Genomic DNA, 25812 nt, shown 5'->3' on the forward strand with positions numbered 1-25812 from the left:
AGAATGGACTCACCTTAATAATTTAGAGTGGAAGTAAATCGATGATGAAACTATAAAAAGTCTTGCCCATCAATTGGCCTACACGTGGCATATTCCTACGGCCCTTTGGACCGTCGATCAGATGACAGGTGTCAAGAGGAATTAAGTCCCATGATTCCCATGATTCCACGATTAACGAGGATGCCAACCGCAATTAACAAATCAGTTTTCCCGACGTGGGCATGATCGGCAGTTGAAGAGGGTTCTTCATCAGAATTCGAAGGAGTTTTTTAACTGCTACAGTGGAGGGAAGATTTGAATTCAAATTCATAGAGGCCTATTTAAGTACAAATTAGTAGCAGCTTCAGGGACACACAAACAACGCCAATCAGGCCTTTATCTTTTTGTCTTTTCTAGGAGTAGAGTTAACTTGTAATTGCTCACTCAATCATTTCGATTGATTGTTCTTCTACTTTGAGGGTTAATAAAGTCCATTTTGTTAATTTTCTTCCTCTTCTACTTTGAGGGTTAATAAAGTCCATTTTGTTAATCTTCTTCCATACTTCATCCACTTCATTGTTTGTTTCCAAAGAAGTTCTGAAATACGGCAAGGAATCAAACTCCACTTTTCACACTCACATTCCAGCAAGCTTATGATACAATTTTCCGTCGATTCTCCGTCGATTGGAGAGAAAACAAGAATTTTGGTAACAGGGGGTTTCCGCAATTACTCCAACTCAGTACTTTCACTGATGCTGCTAATGGATACCTCATCCAAGATACTTGCGTGTTTGGATTAGAAGTTTTTGTAGTAAGCTAAACTGGCAGAGGAGAGTGTTTAACTATTCTGGAGGAAGAGCACAACACTCATACTTGGAAGATTGAAAAGTTTTCGTCTCTACTTGGCAAAGTTTATTACTCTGATGTGTTCACAGTTGGAAATCGGAAGTGGTATGGAATTGTCAACTTCCCTCTTCCCAACGAAAGTAAGCAGAGTCATTCTTACAGTAAAATTGTGGCTCTTATGGCTTCCTCCGATGAATTCAGGAAACTATGCCTGTACCCCAAAGGAGCTGGCAGAGAAAAGGTCAGGTTCTTGTCTGTCTTTTTAGAATTAGTTGATTCGAAAACCTTCCCTTCTGAATGGAAAACACATACAAGCTACGCATAAAGAATCAATACGATAGAAGAAAACAACACGTGGAAAGGACAGGTGATGGTTTTTGTACATCTGTACGTCTTTATTGCAGTTTACATTATGATTATGCTGTTGGGAAAAATTCGGCAAATGCAAAAAATCTAGAGAACAATTTCATTGATAACAATTACATGATCGAAACAAATTACAAATACCGAGCAGATTTAACCAAACGAGATACAAACAGAACTTTTCTGAATTGGAACCGAGTCCTGTGTGATACCACAGTCACCTTAAGAAAGATTCACCGCCTAATTGAAAAGTTTATGTATATATTAGTCTCTATATAAAGAATCTTACGTGGTATTTTATAGAGACTAATATATACATATTTTTTTAAAAAAAAGACTGAGTTCTTTATATAGAATTTAGACTGTTTATATATTAAAAATATGGTTAAAAATTAAGCACTCTAATTTTCAATTCATGTGAACAGGTGTGAAGATCTTATTCTTTTGATCATTTTATGCTAAAAGGTTATAATTAATTTTTCTTTCTAGAGCTCTCATAATCAAGTATTTGCTCTAAAAGGTCCCAAATAAAAATAAATATTTAATTATGATAGCCCTAGAGATAAAAATTAATTATGACTCTCTAGAATAATATAATCAGAAAAATAAGATTTTCGCACCGTTCCAAACGGATTGAAAATTCGAGCACTTAATTTTTTTTAGAAGGTTTATATACTAAAAAATATGGTTACAAAATTAAGTATTCCAATTTTCAATTTGTTGAAACTGGTGTGAATGTCTTATTTTTTGGATTATTTTATTTTAAAGGGTCATAATTAATTTTTATTTCTAAGCTTCTCATAATTAAGTATCTGCTCTATAGGGTCCCAAACAAGCCTTATATGGCATTTTCCGTCTAAATTCCTAACTTCCATTATCTTTTGGACTAAGTAGGTAACAGTATGATAGTTGAGAAGATGAAATCGTCAAATTGATAGTTTAGGGACTAAGTAAAAAAAATGTGCATAGTTTGGGGGATAAAAAAAAAAAAAAAACTCGGTTTTTGAATAGATGATATGACCTATTATGCCACCTCTTCATCTCTATATAACTATAGTCCTGCAGAATTAATGGAGTAATTCCTTTTGGGTTGATGGGTACTTATGTAAATATGGAATGCTTTGGCGGGGGGGGGGGGGGGGGGGGGGGGGGGGGGGGCTACTGTGTCATTGTGCCATTCAAATGGGCTTTGTCACGACCTTGAAGATGTGAATGTGATCCAGGATTATCACTTCATAGACCTTGACGCACAAAATAGTCTTAAAAAATCAAGTTGATCAGACGTCGATATCCAGTAATTTAATTATTATCTTGGCATTGTATTCTTTAAGTATTATTTGCTCTTGCTGTTTATTTATTCAAGACAAATAAGATTCGCTTACTAGTTTATGGATGTCTCATCAACTTGATTTTACGAGCCAAGTTGCACGAACTAAACAATCTCTATCTCATTTTTGGATTACAAATAAGCGTACTATGTTATGGATGTTTCATCAACTTGATTTTTCGCACCAAGTTGCACAAAGTAAAGAGTCTTTATCTCATTTTTGGATTACATAGGATGGACTATTTAATTTTGTCTGTGATGGACAAATGATATCTCAAAATATAAAATCCAAAAATGAGGCTCCCAAACGGGTGCTTATGGGGCTTTTGGGAGCCTTATTATTATTATTATTATTATTATTTTTTTGGCATCTTGCAATTTGAATTGTGAATTACAGATTTCTAAATTGTGATTAGTATAGATAATGAATTTGTAGAGTTGAAAAACATTTGCAAAATATATGTTACAACAAAATAGTATAATCATGAAAATAGATTACGGCTGACTTTTTACCATGTCGCCCTTGGAAAACCCTTTTAGAGACACACACAAGTTGGACATGCAAGAAGTGTTAATTGTTAGTGAGATTTGACCCTTTGTCTTGTGCATGGGATATATGATGTCTACCAACTTAGCTCTCACCCCACTTGCCAACATACATATTTTTAGATTATGTTAATCAAAACATCGTTTGGGTCCTTCCACTCACACAAGTACTTGTATCCCATATTTCAAAGTTTCCAGTTTTTTATTTTTTAATACTCCCTCCGTCTCATAATATTTGTTCGGTCCGCAAAACGAGAACGTAAAAATAATATACTTTTTGCAAGAAAAATTTAAATTTTTTTTAACAATTCACTAGATATCGATGAGTTCTTTTAATTTATGAAAAAAATTTGAATTTTTTCTTAAAAGAAATGCATTATTTTTAAGTCCTCATTTTGCGGACCGGACAATCATTTTGGGACGGAGGGAGTATTTTTTAAGGATAAAGTCTCAAAGATTATCTCCAAAAAATGATATTACCATTATTTCATGACCGATATAACAAACAAATAACTAAACTTAGGGGCAGAGATCAAATTCATTCTTTCAATCTGTAGATAAAATAGGTTGAGAGGATAAGGCTAGGGCAACATATATAAATGTAGGGGTTCGTTTATCGGGATCTTGACTGTGGGTCGGTTCTAGTTTCTTTCTCCTCAGCTCCGCACGCCCTCTGTCGGACCTGCAACAAGTCACTAGGGCTGTGGAAACCCAGTGGCCCTCCGACGATCAAGTTAGATGTAGGGAGAAGTGTATAGGTTTAAGGTTATAGTAGAATGGCATACCTCTCTAGGTTATAGTCCTTTTGTATTTATAGACCTTGGTTTGCTTGGCCTCCAAACTAGCGCGTGAAAGATACGCTCAGATAACCGCCTCGGGTGACGTCATATGTGACATAGGGGATAAGGCAGTTACGAAACACATGACCAAGTCAGATCCCAATGATTACTCTCGTGGCGTAACCACATGGGGCCCTCTTGGAGTAACCATCTTCCTTCAGGCGACCTCGGAGAGTTGAGTTGGGAATGCTCCGCTCCTCTAGATAGTGACATACCTCGGACAGACTCCACCTACCGAGCGATGCTCCAAGGGGAATTGGCGGGGTCCTCGGACCCTATGCTCAATGAGGTGCGGGGGTCTTCTAGATCTCGCTTGGTGCACTAGGGCTCGGTGATCGGTTCGAGCCCCATTTCTTGGAGCCACTACAATAAATATAACACAAGGACAACTTCGGAAATTTTGGGTAAATTCAAAAGCCCCTACAAGCCTATTTGTCAAATTGTATCTCTATTGTGTGGTTTGGAGTATGTATCATCGAAGAATGCGTTTTGACATTTGGCCCCCAAACCCCGACAATCTGATGATGCAAATGCACAATTCGAAAATGAGACTCTCAAACGGCCTAAACTAGATTGTAAAATGCATTTTGCCGTAATCTATATATATTCTTCAAGAGAAGTGCTACAATACACGCTCCTTATTTGGGTGTGTATCATATGCACCTTCATTGATTACCATTGGATGTTTGAAAATGATCTGGACCTTTTAAAATGTTACGATAGGTTACTAACAAATTACCTATTACCAGTGCAATAGGTAAACCTTATGAATTAACCAAAATGGAAAGAAAATCCTCTCAAGTCTCTCACTTTCTTCCCAACCAGCGTATATCTTTCTTTTCCTTCGAAAAATTAGGCCCAATTTTATTTTTGATAATTAACTTATGTTAAAGATAATAATTTTATTTTTTAAAAACTTTGAAGCTAAAATTATTTCAAGTGAAAATAATTTACTTCTTTAAAATACGTTGTTCTTGATAATTACTAAAGGAAAAAGATACTATCATTATCATAATGTAATATAAAGTCAAGTTAAAGACTTTTTTTTTCAAAGGATTTTTAATTAAAGTGTTTCATATATGTAGCCAATTTTTTTGGAATTTTTTGAAATATTATAATGTTTAACATTTTTCACAATATCTTTAATTGCATAGTGAATTTTCACACGCGGATCAAAAAAAAAATTCAAACAAATGGTCCAATTAAAAGGAATAGTGAAGTCGATCATCTGTATTAATAAAGTAGGAAACACTAACAAAGTTAATGGGTGATCAAGAGAGTGATGGTGACGAGATAAAATAAAAGACAACAATATTTAGGACGTGCTATTTATTTTTTGGTCAATAGACATACTACTAGAGTTTTGTAAATTAGTGCTCGCATCCGAATTACAAATAACTAATACTCATATTTGATAATGTAATCGATTACAAGTGTTATTGATACCAATCAATTACGCAATTGAAACCGTAGAGAAATATAACCTATCATGTAATCAATTATTTGTGTTATTCAGAACAATTGATTTTGAAATCTATTGCAATGTTGTTTTTAACTTATTTCGCAATTGATTAGAGGACTTACTGAGACCTATCAATTAGCAAATCGATTAAGTAATCGACTTCACATTTTTTCCTAATCGTACTCAATTCAATTATAAATTAAATCGATTATATTGTCTAATCAATTACATAATTGAACATAACAAAATTGATTACATATTTGATTATGATGTCTAATTGATTACAATTTCTATTTACAAAATTGCAAAATCAATTATATATTTGATTATGATGTCTAATCAATTGAAAAATCAATTATAAAGTCTAATTGATTATGGAATTGAACATTGACATAATAGATTACATATTTGATTAACTACCGTTAAAAAAAAAAATTGATTAAGTAATCAATTGCACAACTGATTATACGTTATTAAAAAGTTATGAAATTGATTAAAATGTTACGATTCCGTAGTGAAAATGTTACTAATTGAAAATGTTACAATTTTTTTTATAAAGTTATGAAACACACCATAATGTTATGATTCTAAAAACGTTACGATTAATTAGTGTAAAAGTTACGATATGCACTAAAAGGTTATAATTTGTAAGAAAAATGTTATGAATGAAAAGTTACGAATTTTTAATATAAAATAAATAGACCTAAAATGTTATGAATGGCCAGTTCAGCAGGTAATTTTTTATGAGGTGGCACAATATGGACTACACAATAGGTACATACGATACACACCTTAAAGGAGTGTGTATTGAAGATTTTCCCATTCTGTTCTCATTCTCCAAATCACACAATATGTGAATCACTTTTTTTAAGAGTTTTTGATTTTGCTTTTTGCACTTATTTCCAAAAATGCTACACCAAATTAAAACGATGTTATAAACAAAATTTAAAATTTACAATACAAAACACATAGGAGTATTACATACTCTCTCAGTCTTTTTTTAAGTGTTCCGCTTTGTAACTCCAACTTATTAAGAAAATATCATTATTACACATTTCACGTCAACTGTTACCTCCACTTTCCCTACTTACTCTTTACAGAGATATCATCATTATTTCAAAATGGAATCTACTTTTAGGGGTAAAATGAAAAATGTACCAACTTTTACCCACTAACTTTTCAAAATGGACACTTATTAAGGGACAACTCAATATAGAATACTGAATTTTAAAAAGAGGACGGAGAGAGTAATAAAATAGGCTCCAAACACGAGATAAGCCAGTGTCATCCCCATAGTGCCCCAAGTTTCTATTCTACCACATTAAAGTGGGCCTTTCCTAAGTCACATAATTCGCGCGTACGTGCATGAGTGGAAGCGTGAGATGAAAGTTTATTTTAAACACATTTCAAAGAATCCAAACTACCTCTTACCAAAAAAAAGAATCCAAACTACAAGTACTAAAAATTTGTGAGAACGAATATTATTCGGGGTGGATTTGCCAGAAATCGATCAGGTTTGGGGTATATAATTCGAGGATTGATCCCGACCGGTATTAACTTCGGTTTGGTTCAGTTCAGGGTGAGTTCGGTTTGTTTAGGAATTTTGGGGAGTTCGGTCCACCCGAAATGGGCCTTAGTTGGGTCATTTGGGCCATTTTTAAAAACTAATAGTAGATTATGGGCCATGTTTGGGTTATTTTTTCACCCATATTTAGGCCATTTTCTTATATTTCTCACCCATATTTAAGCCATTTTGTAACATTCTTAAATTTTAGAAAAAAAATTTGAAATGTTAATGTTTAATTCGTTAATTAATTAGATTCATTAATATGACTACATGATTAAATGTATAATTAGAATTAGTCATAAGATAATTCTAAACCTTACATAGATATATATGCATTTATACTTATCTTGTATTCTCTCCTAACTAACTCACCCACACCCTAATATTTTTCCATCCCATAATTTATGGGATTCCCTCTTACCACTCTCGGCAGCTCTCTCTCACTCTCTCTCCTTCTCTTAGTTCCCTCTCACACTCCATCACCTCCACACTTATCCTCCACACTCCTATTATCTCTACACTTGCACCCCCTCTCTCTCACTTCTCTATACAAAACCCACACCTCTTATAATCCGAAAATTGATAGCCAGATCATTTTTGTAGCTGCATAATTGTGGTGAGAAACACCCACCGCTCGACTAAAGGCAACCCCGAGTTCACTGCCGCCACCGTCTTTTTCCTTTTTCTGAAACCATCCAGAATCCGTTTTTCGCTTGTAACCGAATTCGAGGTAGTATAATCGCTCCCTTACTTTCTCCTAAGTATATAAATGTGCTATTATATTAGTTGTAATGATAGGAATTGAAAAGAAACAAATCCATGCATTGTGCGTTGAAGAAATCGAAAATTTTCGTTTTCTGTTCAGATCTGTTTTTTTTTTTTGTGAAACTATTCAAATGGAAAATCTGATCCGTTCATCTTGTTCGTCTTGTCGAGACGATTCTGGAAAGGTATAATAAGCCTATTTTCGATGTAGGGATTGATCACACGACCCAGTCGAAATTCCGGATTTAAACCATATGTTTACGTTATATATATAACTGTGTGCGTACAGTACACTAGGTGGAAGACACTGACGTCATAGAATCCCATCCGACAAAAATTACAGTTTACCCCCTGTGTCTTGGTTTGTACTAAAATATGTGAAATTAATTATTTTACCACTTGTGCTAAATTTTTAAACTTTTAGGATACACCTATGACTATTTCTTTGGGATCTGCGATATATGTTAACCTCGAAAGTGTAACGCCCCGAATTTTGGGTACGTTAAAAGGACATTTTATTGATAACATCAAATGGAGTCTGGCTCTTACTACAACAAATACTCTCACAAGAGTTCAATATTTACACAAATGAAGGGGGTTCTACGGTTCCTAACTACAGCTCCTCAGCTCCTCCATTCTTGCCAGCTCATCAGCTCCAAAAGCCTCCGCGGTGAACTGCTTACCCTAATCATCTACAAAATCTGACACATTATACCGGCGTCGCCACCCATATAATATGTCAGGGTCACCAAAAGATAACACCGTGAGCTACAACAGCTCAACAGGAAAATCCCGTACCCGCTAACCCATACTTACAAACAATAGGAAATAACACATCGATTTCCACATGATACATATATATGCAGCTAACAATGACACATCCACATTCGTTAATCAACTATCGTTGGTGTCCAAGAGTTTCGTATTTCTCTTACGCGACTCATCGTAGACTGTGTCAACATTTTCATTTACAAAAACAATCTTTCAAAAACCACTTTGTTTAAACACACCCAATCTTTTTAAAATCATTTGCATTGGCTCCGTACCGCGGATAACCAAGCTACACACCCAACCTTTTTAAAATTATTTGCATTGGCTCCGTACCGTGGATAACCAAGCTACACACCCAACCTTGGTTCCGCCGCGCCGGGTTTCCAAGTATCCTCACAATGGTTCCGCCGCGCCGGGTTCCCATTGGCACACAAAAATATTTGCATTGGCTCCGTACCGCGGATAACCAAGCTACACACCCAACCTTGGTTCCGCCGCGCCGGGTTTCCAAGTATCCTCACAATGATTCCGCCGCGCCGGGTTCCCATTGGCACACAAAAATATTTGCATTGGCTCCGTACCGCGGATAACCAAGCTACACACCCAACCTTGGTTCCGCCGCGCCGGGTTCCCAAATATCCTCACAATGGTTCCGCCGCGCCGGGTTCCCATTGGCACACAAAAATATTTGCATTGGCTCCGTACCGCGGATAACCAAGCTACACACCCAACCTTGGTTCCGCCGCGCCGGGTTCCCAAGTATCCTCATAATGGTTCCGCCGCGCCGGGTTCCCATTGGCACACACACACCTCACAATGGTTCCGTTTTTCCCGGATCCCATTGGAACACACACAAAACACACACTACACAATGGGCTACCACGTCTGGCCACATTGTGGTTTTCACAATCCACGCAATGGGCTACCAAGTCCGGCCACATTACGAGTTTTCATACACACAACGGGCTACCAAGTCCGGCCACGTTGCGATTTTCAAAATCCACACGATGGGCTACCACGTCCGGCCACATCGCGGTTTCCAAAACATTTCAACATTTTCAAATGTTTCTTTTACACACGCACATAACTCACATAATGCCACCAAAAACCGGTCATTATGTAGTTTCAAAAATATTTCCTTCTTCAAAAAACATTTTTTTAAATCACACCCTAGATGTCATGTTTCTACTTTCTCGGTTCTCGTGTCTCGTTTACATGTAAAGACTCCGCGGTAGGACAAACGTATACAAGAATCATCCTAACAAGATCATCCAATTCTATATTACTCATCACGCTCAATTACTACTTATAGCATAACGCCACATGTACGGACGCCTTTGGAGTGTATCACTTATGCTTTATTCAAAGCACAACGCCACATGTACGGACATCTTTGGAGTGAAATCACTTATACTTTATCACATACCACAAGTAATTCAAGCAATTCATATATGCATTAATCATCTTAAAGATCAAATACAAATACTTCTAAACAAACGATAAGTACGAAAATAAAGATAACCTACTTTATAATTGGGGTGGACGATAAGGATATTCTACTTATACGTTGAATTAGTGGATGAGGGACTCTACCTTCCTTCTTGGCGGTAGTCGGCTACGGAAGGTTAGTCGGCTACGGAAAGTACGTCGGTGGTCGGGCGGAGTAACTTCCTACGGTGGTCTCCAGTAGCTTCGAAAGAGAAAGGTTTCTCTCGAAACTTCTACTTGACTAACACTACTCTACTTTTGGATCGAGAGGGTGGTCGAGTGGCGGTCTAGTGGCGGCTTAGGTTGAGCTTCTTGAAGAACACAAGAAGAACTCAAGAACAAAAAGAACAAAAGAAAGAACAAAGAAAGAACATAATTTTTCTAGAGAGAGAAGTTGCTAGGTGAAGGTGTGAGTTGAATGATAAACATGGGGTGCTATTTATAGGCAAAACCTTGGCTCCCTCTCCCTCTCTAATGGCCGGCCCTCTCTCTCTCTCTAAATCCTCCATGGATTTGCTCCATTAAGTCATCAAATCACCTCACATGTCAAGCCATGCCTTGTCCAATCCAAATCTTAGGTGTAAGGCTATGTAATCAACTAAAATCTTAGGCTTTTTAGGTGAATCTAGGTAATTATAATCTAGGTTTAGCTTGTAGTCAAGGTCTAAGGCTAATAAAGGCTAGGATTGTGTCATAAAGGTCCATCATTGGTTGTCATTAGGCAAAATAGACTTAGGCCTAATAAGGTAGCTTGCAAGGCTAGGTTTAGTCCTTGGATCTGATCTTTGGGAGATTTGTTGGAAGAAAGGGGACAATGGTACAAGATTTGGGAACTAAACAATCCTAGAAGTACAATGGGGGAATTATGTTTGGCTAGGAGAAAGATTCACCAAGGGTGAAGAAAGATCAAGCATGGTACAACCAACCTTCCTCTCTCTTTCCTCCTCCTCCTCCTCCTCCTCTCTCTCTCTCTCTCTCTCTCTCTCTCTCTCCTAGTACACTACACACACACACACACACACATATATATATATATAAATACAAGAAAGAATAAGAAAGGTACAAAGTACAAGATTCTTCCAAATCTAAAAACCAATAAACAAAAATCCAATTAGGCACATGTCCCACTAAATAAATAAACTAGTGTACTTTGTAATCTAGGTAGATCACACCTCCCATTAAACAAATCCAATTGGGTACAAAACCCCAATACAAAATAATAAAAAGGTACTTAGGAGAATATTAGGCCTTAAAGGCTATTAAGGCTACTAATTACTTTAATAATAAAATAATGTGTACTTTCATCACATGGGGTTTAAGAAAATATTATTTTAATGAACCCATGTACTTGGTGAAAGAATAACTCTTTTACCCAATGGACAATAAATCCCCTAACTTTTATTGTCCAATGGACAAAGGTTAAAAGGAAACTTTTATTTAAAATAATCAAGGTTGTCCTTTTAAAGCATGTGACAAAAGCCCTATATTAAATATAGGTGTGGTACCAAGTACCCCAATTAAATAAAAAGATTAGGATTCTTCCCATTAGTTTATAAAAGAATACAAGTACAAGAAAATCTAGGGTTTTAGATATACCCCAAAAGTTTAATGCATAAAAGTACATGGAAATCCAAATCTTGATTATTAAAATGAAACTTTGTACTTGGTAGGAAGATTTGGGCTATTACCCAATGAATAATAATTTTCCTAGCGGGTAAAGACCAAAGGATAAAAGAAGTACAAGTACTTTTATACTTAAAATAAGATTTGAAAAGACTACATGTACTTTTATAATAAAAAGTTTATTATCCAATGGACAAAAATTACCCTTGTGGTTATTAACCAATGGATAATGGAGGGGTGGGAGAATTCCCAATAAACAAAGAATAAATGTACTTTGCACATGTGTTTATAAACCCATTAAAATACTATATCCTTGTACTTATCAAAATATTTTAAAAGAAAGCCTATTGTCCAATGGATAAAAATTACCCTAACCATTATGGATCAATGGGTAAAAGCAAAAGGTTCAAAAGTTTCAAAAGGTCCAAAAGGTTCAATTAGTAACTGGGTGAGTTTGGTTGCTCGGTTCCTCCAAGTCGTCGGTTGAAAATTAACTAAATTGGTCACGTAGGGTTTCTAGTCGAGAGTTTAACCAACGACCGAAATCTAACTACGACGAAAAATAAACAAGAAAACATATAGCCACATAAAAGAAAATAAGTAATTCAATAAAATTCAAATATTTAACGAAATTTTTATTGACCAAAATTCAGGGGCGTTACAGAAAGGATTTAGTAACTAAAAGTATTAAGTTTAGAAAAGAATAAAATTATTTTTGGTATTATTATTTTTATTGTTAACGATCCTAAAAAGAGATTAATAAAAACTAATATCAATTTACTTGTTAACGAACTTTAAGGGCATCGGCCAATCATAAAATATTATGTGTTTACATACTTGCACAATACCAATTGCTATGCTTGCTTTCATTTTGAGATACATGTCGTTTGTTGTTTAAGCTATTATGAAGTATTATTGTTGTGGTTGTAGATTGGACAAATAGGTTTCACAGGGTGGTTACGAGTAGTGACTCATATAGACGATGTTAAGTAAATGGAAATTGGTAAAGTGTTGGAAGTGTGAGTATGTGAGTTGTGATTTGAGCCATGGTGATGGCAAGGGTAACCTATGGGGCCCTGTGTTGAAATGGGTTACCTGCGGGGCCCAGTGTTGTGACACTAACGTATGATACGTCATTAGAAGTTTCTCTTCGAGGAAGAGAATGGGTCTCATGAGACGGTTATAGTTGGTGAGACGTTAATGTATGATACGTCATGGGAAGTTTCTCTTGGAGAAAGAGAATGGGTCCCATGAGACGGTTATAGTTAGCGTGGGATAGTGGATGTCCAACCCAAATGTACGATACGTCATGGGATGACTCGATCCTCCTGTTATGGTCTTAAGTGAGAACATACTCGGTACATAACTTAGGTGCGCTCACCTAGGACCCTGGTGCAGGATAAGCAAGAGGAAGGGTGGACCCATGAGACGGTTGTAATTAGTGGATGTGGGAGGAAAGGATCTCGTAGAGAGTATCCTTAGGCCTTGTTTGATTCAGGGATTAGTTGCATGGGATTGGACTAAGCGCGTCTAATCCCGTATTTTCCCTCGTTTGGTTCCCGTTTTGCGCGTTGGGATAAGCAATCCTGGGATTGTTTTAATCCTTATATGGGGTGTATTATATAATACCATGGGGGGGGGGGGATTATTTATCCCGGACAAAAAAAACACGGAAGTGAACTTCTCAAGAATTGCAAAATTGCCACTGCTATAAAAGCATCGCTTCACGCTGCTTCTTTCACTTTTCCCATTCTTTCGCCGACCTTCTCTCTATACCAGAGCAAGCGATTTGTGGCGATTGTCTTCCGAACCTGGTACTTCGTCTCTCTCTCTCTCTCTCTCTCTCTCTCTCTTTCTCTCTCTCGATTTCTGGAGATGAGTGCGTTTGAGAAACCTGCTTTGTTTTCGTTTGAGATCTTGAGATTTTTGCTTTGATTTCTGCTTCATGTGTTTTAGTTTTAATAATTTTTAGTCACTACTATTTCTAAACCCTAGAATCTGTTTCAGTTGATTTTTTGAAACCCTAGAATATGGTACTTCCGAACGGACCAGTGTAGGCGGGTCCAGATCTAGAACACTTGTATACTTTGTTCTAACACCAGTATCTAGTAATCAAAACAAAATATGCTCGAAGCAAGAGGGATTTTGGAAAAATTCAGATTGATTTGCTCAAAGTCTCTGGTCGTGTCGCAAAAGGAAACAAGATATTTTAATGGGTTTGATTCCTTGGCTCCTAATTATGAGCAGTCAAAATTTGTGCAAACAAGATCATGACAAAGTATAAAAAAAGGGCGGGGGGGGGGGGGTGTTCACGGGTTCTAATATTTTTTTCTGCTTTGATATTTTGTTAGTAGATGGATATCACTGGAAATGAGTTGGATTATACTTCGGAGGAGACCGAGGTGTTCACCATAGTGACGCATTTGATCAGGCAGAAAAAAGTGGTGTGTGGTTTGGCTATAATTGTGGTCCAAGTTGCTCTTGAGAGATATTACTCTCGACAGAATCTAGGTTTATGGAACCGAACCCATTCCAAGAACAAATAGATAACATCAATCGGTTAGTGCGTCGTAGCGACGTAACTTGTTTGGAGCAACTTCGGATGGATAGGAATTGCTTTATGCGTCTGTGTAACCTAATTGAAACAGTTGGAGGGTTGTCCCATTCAAGGTCAGTTTGTTTGGAGGAGAAAGTTGCGATGCTTTTGTACACCATAGCGCACTACCATAAGAATAGAGTTGTTAAGCACCACTTCTTCCGGTCAGGTCAAACTGTTAGTAGGCATTTCAATGATGTTCTTCAGGTTGTCATACGCCTGCAAGGTCAACTACTCGTCAACCCTGAGCCTATAACTCAAGCATGCACAGATGATAGGTGGAAAAGTTTTCAGGTAACATTTGAAATTGAGTACATAACTCGTACGGTTATTTTATGTTTCTAAGTACAAATAATTAACTTCTTGCAATATTTTTAGAATTGTTTGGGGGCATTAGATGGCACATACATTGATGTTCGAGTTAGTCCATCTGTCAGACCAAGGTATAGGAATCGAAAAGGAGAGTTGGCTATAAATGTGTTGAGTGTTTGTAACACAGATATGAACATAATCTATGTCTTATCTGGTTGGGAAGGATCAGCAGCAGACTCTAGAATCTTGCACGATGCTATTACTAGGACTAATGGGCTAAAAATTCCCACCGGTAAGCATTTTTTTTTATTACATATGTAACTTTATCAACATATTTCTTAATAAAAAGTACGTAACTTAGTAAATCAATCATACACAGGTTCGTATTACCTTGTTGACGCTGGCTACACAAATGCAGAAGGATTCTTAGCTCCATACAGAGGAAAGCGTTACCATTTGAAAGAATGGGATGGTCCAGCTCCTCAGGACCATGAGGAGTACTTTAATATGAAGCATGCCCAAGCCCGTAACGTCATTGAGAGGACTTTTGGTTTGTTAAAAATTCGATGGGCTATTCTTAGGAGTTACTCATTCTTCCCCATTAGAACGCAGTCTCGTATTGTTACGGCATGTTGTCTAGTCCATAATCACATTAGAAAAGAGATGAGTGTTGACCCACATGAACATGAACTTGATAATCTCGAAGAGGAAGATAATGATGATGACTACATTGATACAGTCGAGACATCAGGTCAATGGACTGATTGGAGGGATGCCTTTGCACAACATATTTATCAAGAGTGGCAAGCACGAAGGGGCCATGGTGGAAATTAGAGTGCCCTTGTTATTTGTAACATCATGTCATTAATCATGTATTTGTTTGTAAGACTTTATCGGTGGCTTTGATCACATACTATTTGTACGACTTTATGTAACTGTGATGCCTTTTGTGATGAACTTTTGGAACAGAAGCGTAACCTTATGTTATGCCTTTTTGTGATGGTTTTAGCATGTAATGTGATGGCTTTATTATAAGCCTTTTTGTGATGGCTTTAGCATGTTATGTGATGGCTTCAGTATAAGTTTTTGTTTGGTTATGTGACGGCTTTTAGCTGTTTACAGATTTTTTTTTTGTTTGGTTGGCTTTAGCATGTTATAATTGAGAAGGCTTTTTGATCCAAAACAGTGGTAGGACAAATTCTTTGAATCCTTGAATTGAGAATTTGGAATACCAATCCTTGAATTGTGTAAAAATGAATGTGGGCATTGACTATATTAGGGATGGAGAAGCCTACTAAGTATCGTAAGAAGGGAGGGAAGGCAAAGGAAGGAGGGAATGCTGAAGAAAACATTGTTGATGCAACTAGGCGTTCATGGAATCAAAGGGAGGACGATGCACTTCTTAATGCAATGAAGGAAATGGTTGTCAAAGGTGAAAGAATTGAAAATTCTTTCAAATCTGGATACTTGAGGAAAGTTGAGGGAATGTTACTTGTTGCTTTGCCTGGCACTAGCATTCGTGCCGGTCCTCATATTTCGTCTAAGTTGAAGGTTTGGAAAAAAAACTATTACTCTGTCAAGGCTATGCGTGGCTCTAGTGGGTTCGGATGGAATGACTCAACACATATGATAGAAGTAGTAGACGATAAAATTTGGGAGGACTACTGCAAGGTAATCTTTTTTCCCAATCAAGTCTACCAATATATAGCATGTTAATCATGTAAATAACCGTTGCATTTTAAATCTTTTGTAGACAGACAGTAATGCGCAGGGGCTAAGGTTCAAGTCATTCCCTTACTATGATGATTGGTGCATGATTTTTGGGAATGACAGAGCAACGGGAGAGATGGCTGAGAGTGCAGCAGATATGGTTGAGAACTTAGATGAGGCTGCCAATGAAGGTGGTGGTAATTCAACCACGGTGAACAACACTGACAAGTCACCTGAAGAGCATTCGAAGAAAAAGGCTAAGGTTTCTGAGAACATCTTGGCTGGAATGAATAATTTTGCCGACAAGTTGGGGATATATTTTGAGAGGTCTGATGCTAAGATTGAGATGCTTGGAGGTAGGATGGGTTATGCACATGACCTCTCAAAGAAAAGAGGTGAAGTTAATGACGCACTTAGGAAACTTCCAATCACAGTTGAGTCTAGGGTCGTTGTCGGAATGGCAATCACCCAAGATGCACAAAAGGTTGATCACTTTTTCAGCCTTGATGACGAGGAAAAAATGGTAATGGTGAAGAAGTTGGGTGGTGAAGAAGTTGTGTGACTTGTGTCCTTAAGTTTCAAGTCTACTGGGAACAAAAACTTAAAACTATGTTTATTTTAGCTTTTGTTGGCCAGTGTGGGGTGCACTTTTAACAAATATGATGCCTTTTGTGATGCACTTTGGGAACAGGAGCGTAACTTTATGTTATGCCTTTTTGTGATGGCTTTAGCATGTTATGTGATGGCTTTAGCTGTCTACAGATTTGTTTTTGTTTTTGTTTGGTTGGCTTTAGCATGTTACAATGCACAAGTTATATCACATCTTGTTGGTTAGCATGCCCAGGTTATGAATTTCGGTTTGAGAGGAATTCTGGTTGCTGTAATTTTTTTTGGTTTTGTTGTGTTCTTTCCTCTCTTTCTTGTTATTTATCTTTATCTACAATAGGTTCATCTGGCCTAAAAATATGTGTACATATGGTCTGTGGCCTCAAGAAAATACACCAGTGTAGTGTAGTTGTAGATGCTTTTCCTTGATTCTGTCGAGATTCATTTCTTTTGGCTGTATCATATATTACTGCTCCTACAAAATGACAAGAGAAGGAACACCACCAATTGCTCACTCTCATGATTCTCATCAATCATCAGCTCACTCTCATGAATTAGAGCAGTTGATTGAGAAATTGGTTGGAATGCCTAAAAATTAGTTGAATTGCTTGAGAAATTGGATGGAATGCCCATAAATTGGTTGGATTGCTTAAGAGAGAGAGACAGGGGGAGAGAGAGAAATAGTCTTGAAATTAATCCCGAAATTTAGTGACAGAACCAAACATGGGATTGGCCTCAGCATGGGATATCCCAATATTAATCCTGCGCGAACCAAACAGGGGATTGTATAGGATTCAGGATTAAATTAGTACCAGGATAAATAGTCCAGCATTACTAATCCCAGGACTCTTAATCCTGTCTGTTTTAGTCCCCGAATCAAACGATGCCTTAGATTACATGTAAGATGATGGATAGTAAAGAAAATGAACAATGTGATATTATTCTGTACCTCTCGTATGTTATCAATTGTGATATTATTGAAATTATTAAATGTTAATTGTAAGGTAAGGGGTTAGTAGGGTTGAGATTATCTACTGAGTTTCAAAACTCATTATAGTGCCGTTGGGCTGGCGTTTCATGACAGCTAATCAGGAGACCGAAGAGCAGAATCAGCTACAAGATGATCCGTACCAGAATGAGGACCTCCCAACTGAGGAAGGGGAGTTTGTTGAGCCTTGGAGGCCATACCCTTAGAAGCTCTGTCTTTTTGACGTACTTTAATTAAATTTTTCATAAGTGTTATCACATTTGTCAAACTCTATTTCATTTTGTTGGTTTGTAAGACTATTAAGTAGGTTTGAATTTGGTATTTGAAGTTTCCGCTGCTAAACTCTATTTAATAAAATTTCATTTCTTATATCTCAGTTTTTATAAATTTTTAAATCAGTTGAAAATGATTTAAATAACGTGCTCGAAAATCGGGGCATTACACATTTTCAACTTAAGTCAATCACCCATAATTGGGTCATTCTTCCACCTATTGCCAAACAATAAAACTCTTCCACCCATATATTTTCAGCCTTAAAACAATTGTACCTGGTTTTTTTTTCTCAAACACCAATTGAAAAAAATACTCCCTCCGTCCCAAAATGATTGTTCGATCCGCAAAACGGAGTGTTAAAAATAATGCAATTTTTTGAAGAAAAAATTCAAATTTTTTTCACATTAAAAATACTCATTGATATCTAGTAAGTTGTAAAAAAAATTTAATTTTTTCTTGCAAAAATTGTATTATTTTTAACACTCTGTTTTGCGGACCGGACAATCATTTTGGGACGGAGGGAGTAACATATAACAGACATGCTCAAACAATTACAACTTACTACAAATGGTCATACAAGTGAACTTTTGGCACTGTAGCATCTCATATAAGAAAAATAACTGGCATAAAGAACCTTTAGTGTAAATCTTATTTTATATATATATATATATATATATATATATATATATATATATATATATATATATCAATTACTTCAAAAGTTTGTCTACCACTAAAATTGAAGTAATGGGCCTCAATCCAAATTTAAAAGAAATTTTTTATCAAATTGCTTAGTCGATCTTTTTCAAATAGAGAAGTGAATAAATTCTTCAAATAAGAACTTCAATTGTCAAACTGATATTAATGAACTCAAATTAAGTTTTATGCCGGCTATAGGGAAAAGTATAATTTGGGAGTGGATGGTGTAGATTAAAACACCAAATTTATTGACGATTAAGATTAAAACGATTTATATCGGTCAGTTTGGTCCGCATTTGGTTCGGTTCGGTCTGGTCCGCATAGATTTTTAGAAAACCAAGACCGAACCGACCTAGGTTTGGTCCACCCCGAACCACCATAAAACTCCCCCAGACCGACCGAAGGCCGAACTGATCGGTCGATTTTTTCGGTCTTTTTTGATCCAATCGGGGTCGTAAGTGCATCTTCAGACTTGACTCATTTTAAGACTCAAATTTAAAAATGGGGCAAAAACTACAAAAATCTCTCTCCAATCTTTGACCCAAACCCTTCTCCATTTTGGGTTTTACCTATTTTTTTGCCCAAATCTGAGACAACTTTTGCCTTGACCCATTTCTCCAACGGCTAGTTAGAGAGAGAGAAAGAGGGAAATGTGTAAAATTTGGAGAGAGAAAGAGGGAAATGTGTAAAATTTGGGTTTGATGATTGGAGATGTGTCTACCCAAAATGAATTTTTACCCAAAATTTGACTCAAATTTGAAGAAAAATATGGGTGAAGGCTGGAGATGCTCTAAGAGCGCTAGCAAGCATAGTGTACCGATTCATACCGTTTTGTCCAGGGCGCGGTGCCCTTGAAAGTACTCCCCAAACGCCCCCGGACCGTGATACTAGGAACGAAATACTTTACTTTCCTACGGAGTATTTATTCCAAAGAATCCAAAACTGTGCAGAAGCCTTGAAGGAGAGTGCAATTTTGTTCACACTTTAAAAGAGGGTGAACATTATCTTTCTTTTACACCATTTTGTGATGGGATCCATACCATTTCAATCAATAGAAATAGAAAGGAGGAGGGTGAACAAAACTCAACTCCCGGAAGGTTTTTCTTCGAAATCCCTTAGGCAGAGAGAGAACATGGAAGATAAATCATGCCATCCTGATCCTGTCCCCAATGACAACGGCAACTTTGGTACACTCTCTCTCTCTCTCTCTCTCTCTCTCTCTCTCTCTACGTCTACATCCATGCGTGTATGTATATTTGCATGTACGCACTGTATGCGACTTTCAGTGCGTTTAGCTAGGGTTCTGAACACCCTGTTTTTTTTTTTTTGGGGGGGGGGGGGGGGGGGGGTTGGGGTTAGGGTGGGTATGGATTGAAAAGTAGGATGACTTATTGATTTGTCTTGACGAAATGAATCAGAATCGTAAAAAATTTGAATCGAAACTCGTAATTTTTTGAAACTCATAATTTTTTTGAATTAAGACAATTTTTCTTTACTTATTCTTGTTTTTTTTTTTTTTAAATTATGAGTTTTCGATCAAAATTTTTTACTTTAACGATTCCTCTCGCCAAGACGAATCAATAAGTTACAAAAGTTTGACTCTTATCACAAAAGTTTGACGCAAAACTAATAAATGTGAAAAAAATTTGAATAAAGACAAAAAGAAAAAGAAGTTAATGTTTGACTTTTTGAAGCCAAATGAGCCCTTAGTTCCATTTGTGTTTGTGATAAAGACTACTGAGGTATCTTTGCTACAACCACAAACAAACACATTAACTCACATACACATACCCTCAAGATGTGAGTTAAGGACACATTAACTCGTACCCACAAGATGTGAGTTAAGGTTGCATTTTCCGCTAAAAACTTTTGTCTTTGGACTAGTGACAATAGTCGAGTCTTTTTCGCTAAATGGTACTCCCTCCGTCCCGCAATGTTTGGCACTTTTGGGAATTCCCACTTTTAAGAGAAAATTTTTGATGTACAATTGATGAGCTAACTTTCCAAGTTTACCCTTACGTAATTTCCACACTATTTGAAAATTTTCAAATTTGGGCCGGATACCAAAAAGTTTTGGCGGCAATTGTGGCTCCCAAATTGAAAAGTGTACTTTTGTTTCTTTGAATTTTGAATAGATTGTTGTTTAAAGTGCAAAAAAAAGGGTAAAATGGAAAATTCACCTAATTTTGCTATTGACTTTTCAAAGTAGCCAAATATTATGGGACAAAAAAAACACAAAAGTGCCAAACATTGCGGGACGGAGGGAGTATTTTAGTTGATGTATGTAAAGTGAATGATCTACATAAAAATAAAAATACGTGAAAATATGAGCTTTAGTCCATTTTAGTTTATTTAGTTTAGTGAAAACACACCCTGTGTGTGTTTATTTATGGTTATATAAGACTTTTGATATCATCTCACCCGTTGTCTGTGTCTATGACTACTGGTGGCACCACTACTGGTCCGGATTGCTCGGTGTTGTGCGTAATCTCAAGAGTCCGACCGTCTCGGCAATCCTGATTATTGATTGTCGAGAGGGACGGTTCAGCTGTGCACTCACCATCCACCATTCCCCCCACTAGTAGCAAAGGGTATTCACATGAATACTACCATTAGATTTTGTCCGACTGTTGGATACATACGTCAAATTCAACTCACTCTACCACTGGATTTGCAACTGTACTCTATCCCTCCCGTCCCAATTTTGAACACCTACTCCAATTCTTTGTAGATGTTCAACATCATTTTGCTCAACCCGTCGAGCACAATCCTCTAACATTTTTTCTTTTTAATTTTGAATAGGTAATACCCCCCAAAAAATATAAAACCACCAATATAACGCATGATTGTAGTTAGCTGGTAATGTACATTCCAAAATTGGAAGGTCTAGGGCTCATACTTCACCTTGGAAAGGCAATGATTGATCATTTCTTCCCCTGTTAGAGACTCTTTCCTTGTTCGTTTATTTCATCTCTATTACGGGGTTATTTCCTGGGTTGGTTTAGCTGTTAAGACTTCAGGTAGTTGTTGTGTTTGCATGTGGACTCTCACAAGTTGATAAAGTGTATCATTATCATAATTCTCGCCTTCTCGGGACATGAGCGGAAACAATTTCTAATGATTGGGGGGGGGGGGGGGGGGGAACCCTGTTGAAAATGTTGAATTAGGATAATCATACTTTATATAATGCGGCTTTTATCAAAGGATTTCATAACATAACAGAAAGTACAGATAAATTGGTTCAGGTATCTTTTATTATTTTTAACGAACCTATCATAGACTAAGTTGTCTTTTATATCTTGTACTCTGTGTTTTGACATGACTACCTGAGGAGAATTTGTGGAGCCACCCCCGTGCATATCTTTGTGTTTTTATACATTATGGTGAGCTTGCGCGAGCTCTAAGCACTGCGTGATTTGCTTCTAGTGTTATTGAATGATGTAATCATATAAACCACTTCCGTACAGTGTATATGCCTGTAGGTGTAATGATATGGATGAAGAATAGATATGAATGTGTGCGTTTTTGCTAGTTCATCCCTGAGGTGGAGCAATCAATGCATTTAATAGTCCACTCCGATGCTCATATCCGGTCAAGAAAACAGGCCCTTTAGAATTTCGAAATTGTCAATGAATTGAAAGTTTAGTCAAGAACATCGTAATGTAGAAATGCATCAAGGTCATAATTTGTACCTGGTGCGCAAGGCTCTGGTGTACATTCATAAGAGTGCAATTGAGAGGCGCTCAAGTGTGAGTGTAAGAGGACGTAAGAGAGGAAACGCGTACTCTCCTGGAGGAGTAAAGTGCCATGTTTTCTACATGCATGTTTACATCACACATGCAACATAGCCTTAACTGTGTGATAATCACATATTGAATGTTTCCTGGTAGCTTAAATTCCATCCCTTTAACATTCTGCAGAAATATCGAGATCACTCAGAAATATACCACCAGCCCACTACCTTCTGAGGATCGAGTCATTCTCGCTACTTTCCCAGATGATGCTAGATGCTGAAGTGCAGAATTATGAATCCGATGTGTTTGAAGCCAGTGGCTACAAATGGTTGAGTGATAAAATCTTATTATGAGTTTCATTTTCAATTCCTATTAAAACGAACAAGCTGACTCTTAGGTCTTCTATGTTGAAGGAAACTGTCTCTCTACCCGACTGGTGATGAGGAAAGTAAGGGTGAAGGACATATCTCTCTTTACTTGGTAATCACAGAGACAAATGATTTACCGCTTGGTTGGGAGGTCTACGTGAACTTCAAACTGTTCGTGTTTGACCATATCCAAGACAAGTACATGACTGTTCAAGGTAGTCTTTATTAGCTATAATTTCCCTATTATTTTATCTACAAATCTTATAAGTTCTCATCCTCTTGCATATTGGGTCACTCTATACGCTACTATGTTCTTCTGTCCCAATGCTTAGATGCCAATGGGAAGGTTAGACGCTTTCATGCGATGAAAACTGAGTGGGGGTTTCCTCAATTACTCCCACTCAGTACTTTCACTGAAGCTGCTAATGGATACCTCATCCGTGATACTAGCGTATTTGGAGCAAAAGTTTTTGTAGTAAACTCCACTGGCAGGGGAGAGCGTCTTAATATAATGAAGGAACGTTCCAACACTCATACTTGGAAGATTGATAAGTTTTCGTCTCGACATGAGAAATGTTTTTCCTCTGATGTCTTCACGCTTGCAGATCGAAAATGGTATGGAATCGTTTAACTTCCCTTTCCTCAACTACAGTACGCAGAGTGATAGTCTTACAATAATTGTGGTTCTTATGGCTTCCTCTGATGAATCCAGGAAGATACGCCTATATCCCAAAGGAGATTCAAGTAAAAAAGACAAGTTCTTGTCCCTCTTTTTAGAGTTAGATGATCCGGAAACCTTTCCTTTCGAACGGAAAACATATGCAAACTACAAGTTACGTATAAGAAACCAATACAATAGCAATCATGAGGAATGTGGAGGTGATTGTTTTTTGTTCATTCGTTATCTCTGTTGCAGGTGACATTATGAATACGATATTATATTTTGTATGTACAAAATGGCTCCAACCTAAAGTTAACCTCATGAAAAAAGACCGTAGTAATTGGACTCCTTTTTAATATAATCTAGGAAGTGCTTGGCATTTTCATTGGTCTTTTTGCTTTTATGGTACTCAAACAACAATTACCCAATCACTATCTTGCAGGTAGCAGGTGTTTTTGTGCTCCATGCTTCAGCCGGGGTAGCTCTGCATTCTTGCCGTTGACTGATCTCAACGATGCTTCTAAGGGTTTCCTTGTACATGACACTTTAATCGTTGAAGCCAAAGTTACTGCCTCATCCACGGTGAAGAACTTGTCGTAAGTAAGTACTGAGGCTAATGTCAACTTTTGCACAAACTTATGAGCTAGGATCTTGTATGGAATTTCAAATCTGTGACTGTGTTGCCTTATCAACACACTCAGCCTCATTTGGTAATTGCCCGTTACATTTTAGTATCTCATGCGTCATACTTGCTACCCTGTTAGTCTTTTTGCCTGTTTTTTTTTCTACTACTACTAGTAATAAGCATAGTTATTTTTGCAGGAAAAATATTTGGTCTTTTTCCACTTCCATTTAAAGTCCAAATATTTCTTTGGCAAGCCATTTGGGACAGACCCAGGTTCAACTGACCTTTGTCTTCTCTTCTCTCAACATCCAGAATCTTCGGAACCTATCTTTCCTTTTTTGGGCAAGTTTATTGGACCGACAATTCTGCCTTCGTCCCAATGCTTTAAAATTGTATACTTCTGTCAAATGAAATCAAGATCTGATTCTCATTCAAGATTATCGGGTACGTCTGGAAAATTAGAAAGAATATTTGTACGTTGTGGTGATACCTCTTGTTCTTCATCAGACCCCTTGTTTGTTTTCACTTTGTCAAAACAGCCAACAAGGATCTTTGATGAGAAGAATCTCACTCATGTTTCTTTTCCCTTTGCCTCTTCCCCTGACTGCCCTTTTTTTCCCCAAGCTTTGTTTCTTTTTGTTGATTCCCGTCTCCTTGTTCTGAGAAAGTGTTTATCTTCCTCTGGTGCTGCTTTTTCATGTTTTGTTGCGTTTGGGAGGGATTCAGTGTTGGATATTTAAGTATTTTACTATTAATATCATTTTCAAAATCTTGGTTGCATTATTTTTCTTTTGTGGCCGTGAGTGCTACACATTTTCTCCTTATGTGCATGTGTTCAGTCGGCAGACAAACATTTTTAACAGATTGAAAAATCTGCAAATGGAGGAGATCAGGGCAAAGGATGAATAATTGGTAATTCAAGATTTCAATAGTGGAAGCATTGAAAAATAGTCTGTTAGTTTTATTTATGTATGACAGTATGAGAGACTTGTGGGCAAAGTGCAAGGGTGTTTTATTTGTGGAGTTTGGGTTCTCCTACTTGTGCAGAATAGGTTCAAACAATATGATAATTTATCGGGCAGTTATATTCTAGAGAAGACAAGTCAGAGATTTTCTACTGCACCAGCTTGAATCTCCTCAAAGAGAGCGAGATTTTCGCAACTCATCCTGTTAATTTGTCCATTTTAATTTTAATTTTTGGTATTAACTGTTGTAATATCACCAACATTCAGAGAGTTTATAGCTAATTCTAGTCATACTTTTTTTGGCAACTTGATGTTTCTGCTCGATTGCTTCTCAGTTATTCTTTTGCTATTCTATCTTCGTCCTAACTAACATACTATTTTTGAATACTTTCTTGGGCAGGTAGCAGGGAACAGAGATATTCAATCTTCTTGCAGCTTCATTAGGTTATTTTTTTTGGTTTTTTTGGTTTCTTCGCTCAATCCTTCAGAAGGAAGACCTCGTTGGAGCCTACCGTTTAGACGAAGTTTGCAGTGCAGTTTAGGATTCCTTTCGATATGGATTCTTTTTCTTTCTTTCTTTTTTTTTAATACCATTTTTTGGTAGTCCATAGACTCCTAACCTCTGTTACTATGATAAGCATTAAGGCTTTTGAATAAATGGTATGACCTATTATGGACTTCTTCATCTCTAGGTTATCA

General features: G+C 37.0%; 2 protein-coding genes across 2 annotated transcripts; both read left to right on the forward strand.

The window, feature by feature from the left end:
* The first annotated feature begins 14178 nt into the window (after nt 1-14178).
* Nucleotides 14179-16780, forward strand: LOC131306928 (uncharacterized). The gene is made up of 5 exons (XM_058333359.1): nt 14179-14466; nt 14551-14776; nt 14864-15235; nt 15764-16155; nt 16238-16780. The coding sequence occupies exons 1-5, from the start codon at nt 14179-14181 to the stop codon at nt 16754-16756; spliced, it is 1797 nt and encodes a 598-aa protein (XP_058189342.1). The 3' UTR covers nt 16757-16780.
* A 3075-nt stretch (nt 16781-19855) lies between these two features.
* Nucleotides 19856-24217, forward strand: LOC131306655 (MATH domain and coiled-coil domain-containing protein At3g58410-like). Its single transcript, XM_058333043.1, has 6 exons — nt 19856-19947; nt 22681-22822; nt 22908-23077; nt 23195-23477; nt 23575-23741; nt 23966-24217. Exons 1-6 carry the CDS (start codon nt 19893-19895, stop codon nt 24121-24123), a joined length of 975 nt encoding a protein of 324 aa, XP_058189026.1. The 5' UTR covers nt 19856-19892; the 3' UTR covers nt 24124-24217.
* The last annotated feature ends 1595 nt before the right edge of the window (nt 24218-25812 follow it).

The sequence above is a fragment of the Rhododendron vialii genome, chromosome 11a (genome assembly GCF_030253575.1).
Source record: "Rhododendron vialii isolate Sample 1 chromosome 11a, ASM3025357v1".
Classification (NCBI taxonomy): domain Eukaryota; kingdom Viridiplantae; phylum Streptophyta; class Magnoliopsida; order Ericales; family Ericaceae; genus Rhododendron; species Rhododendron vialii.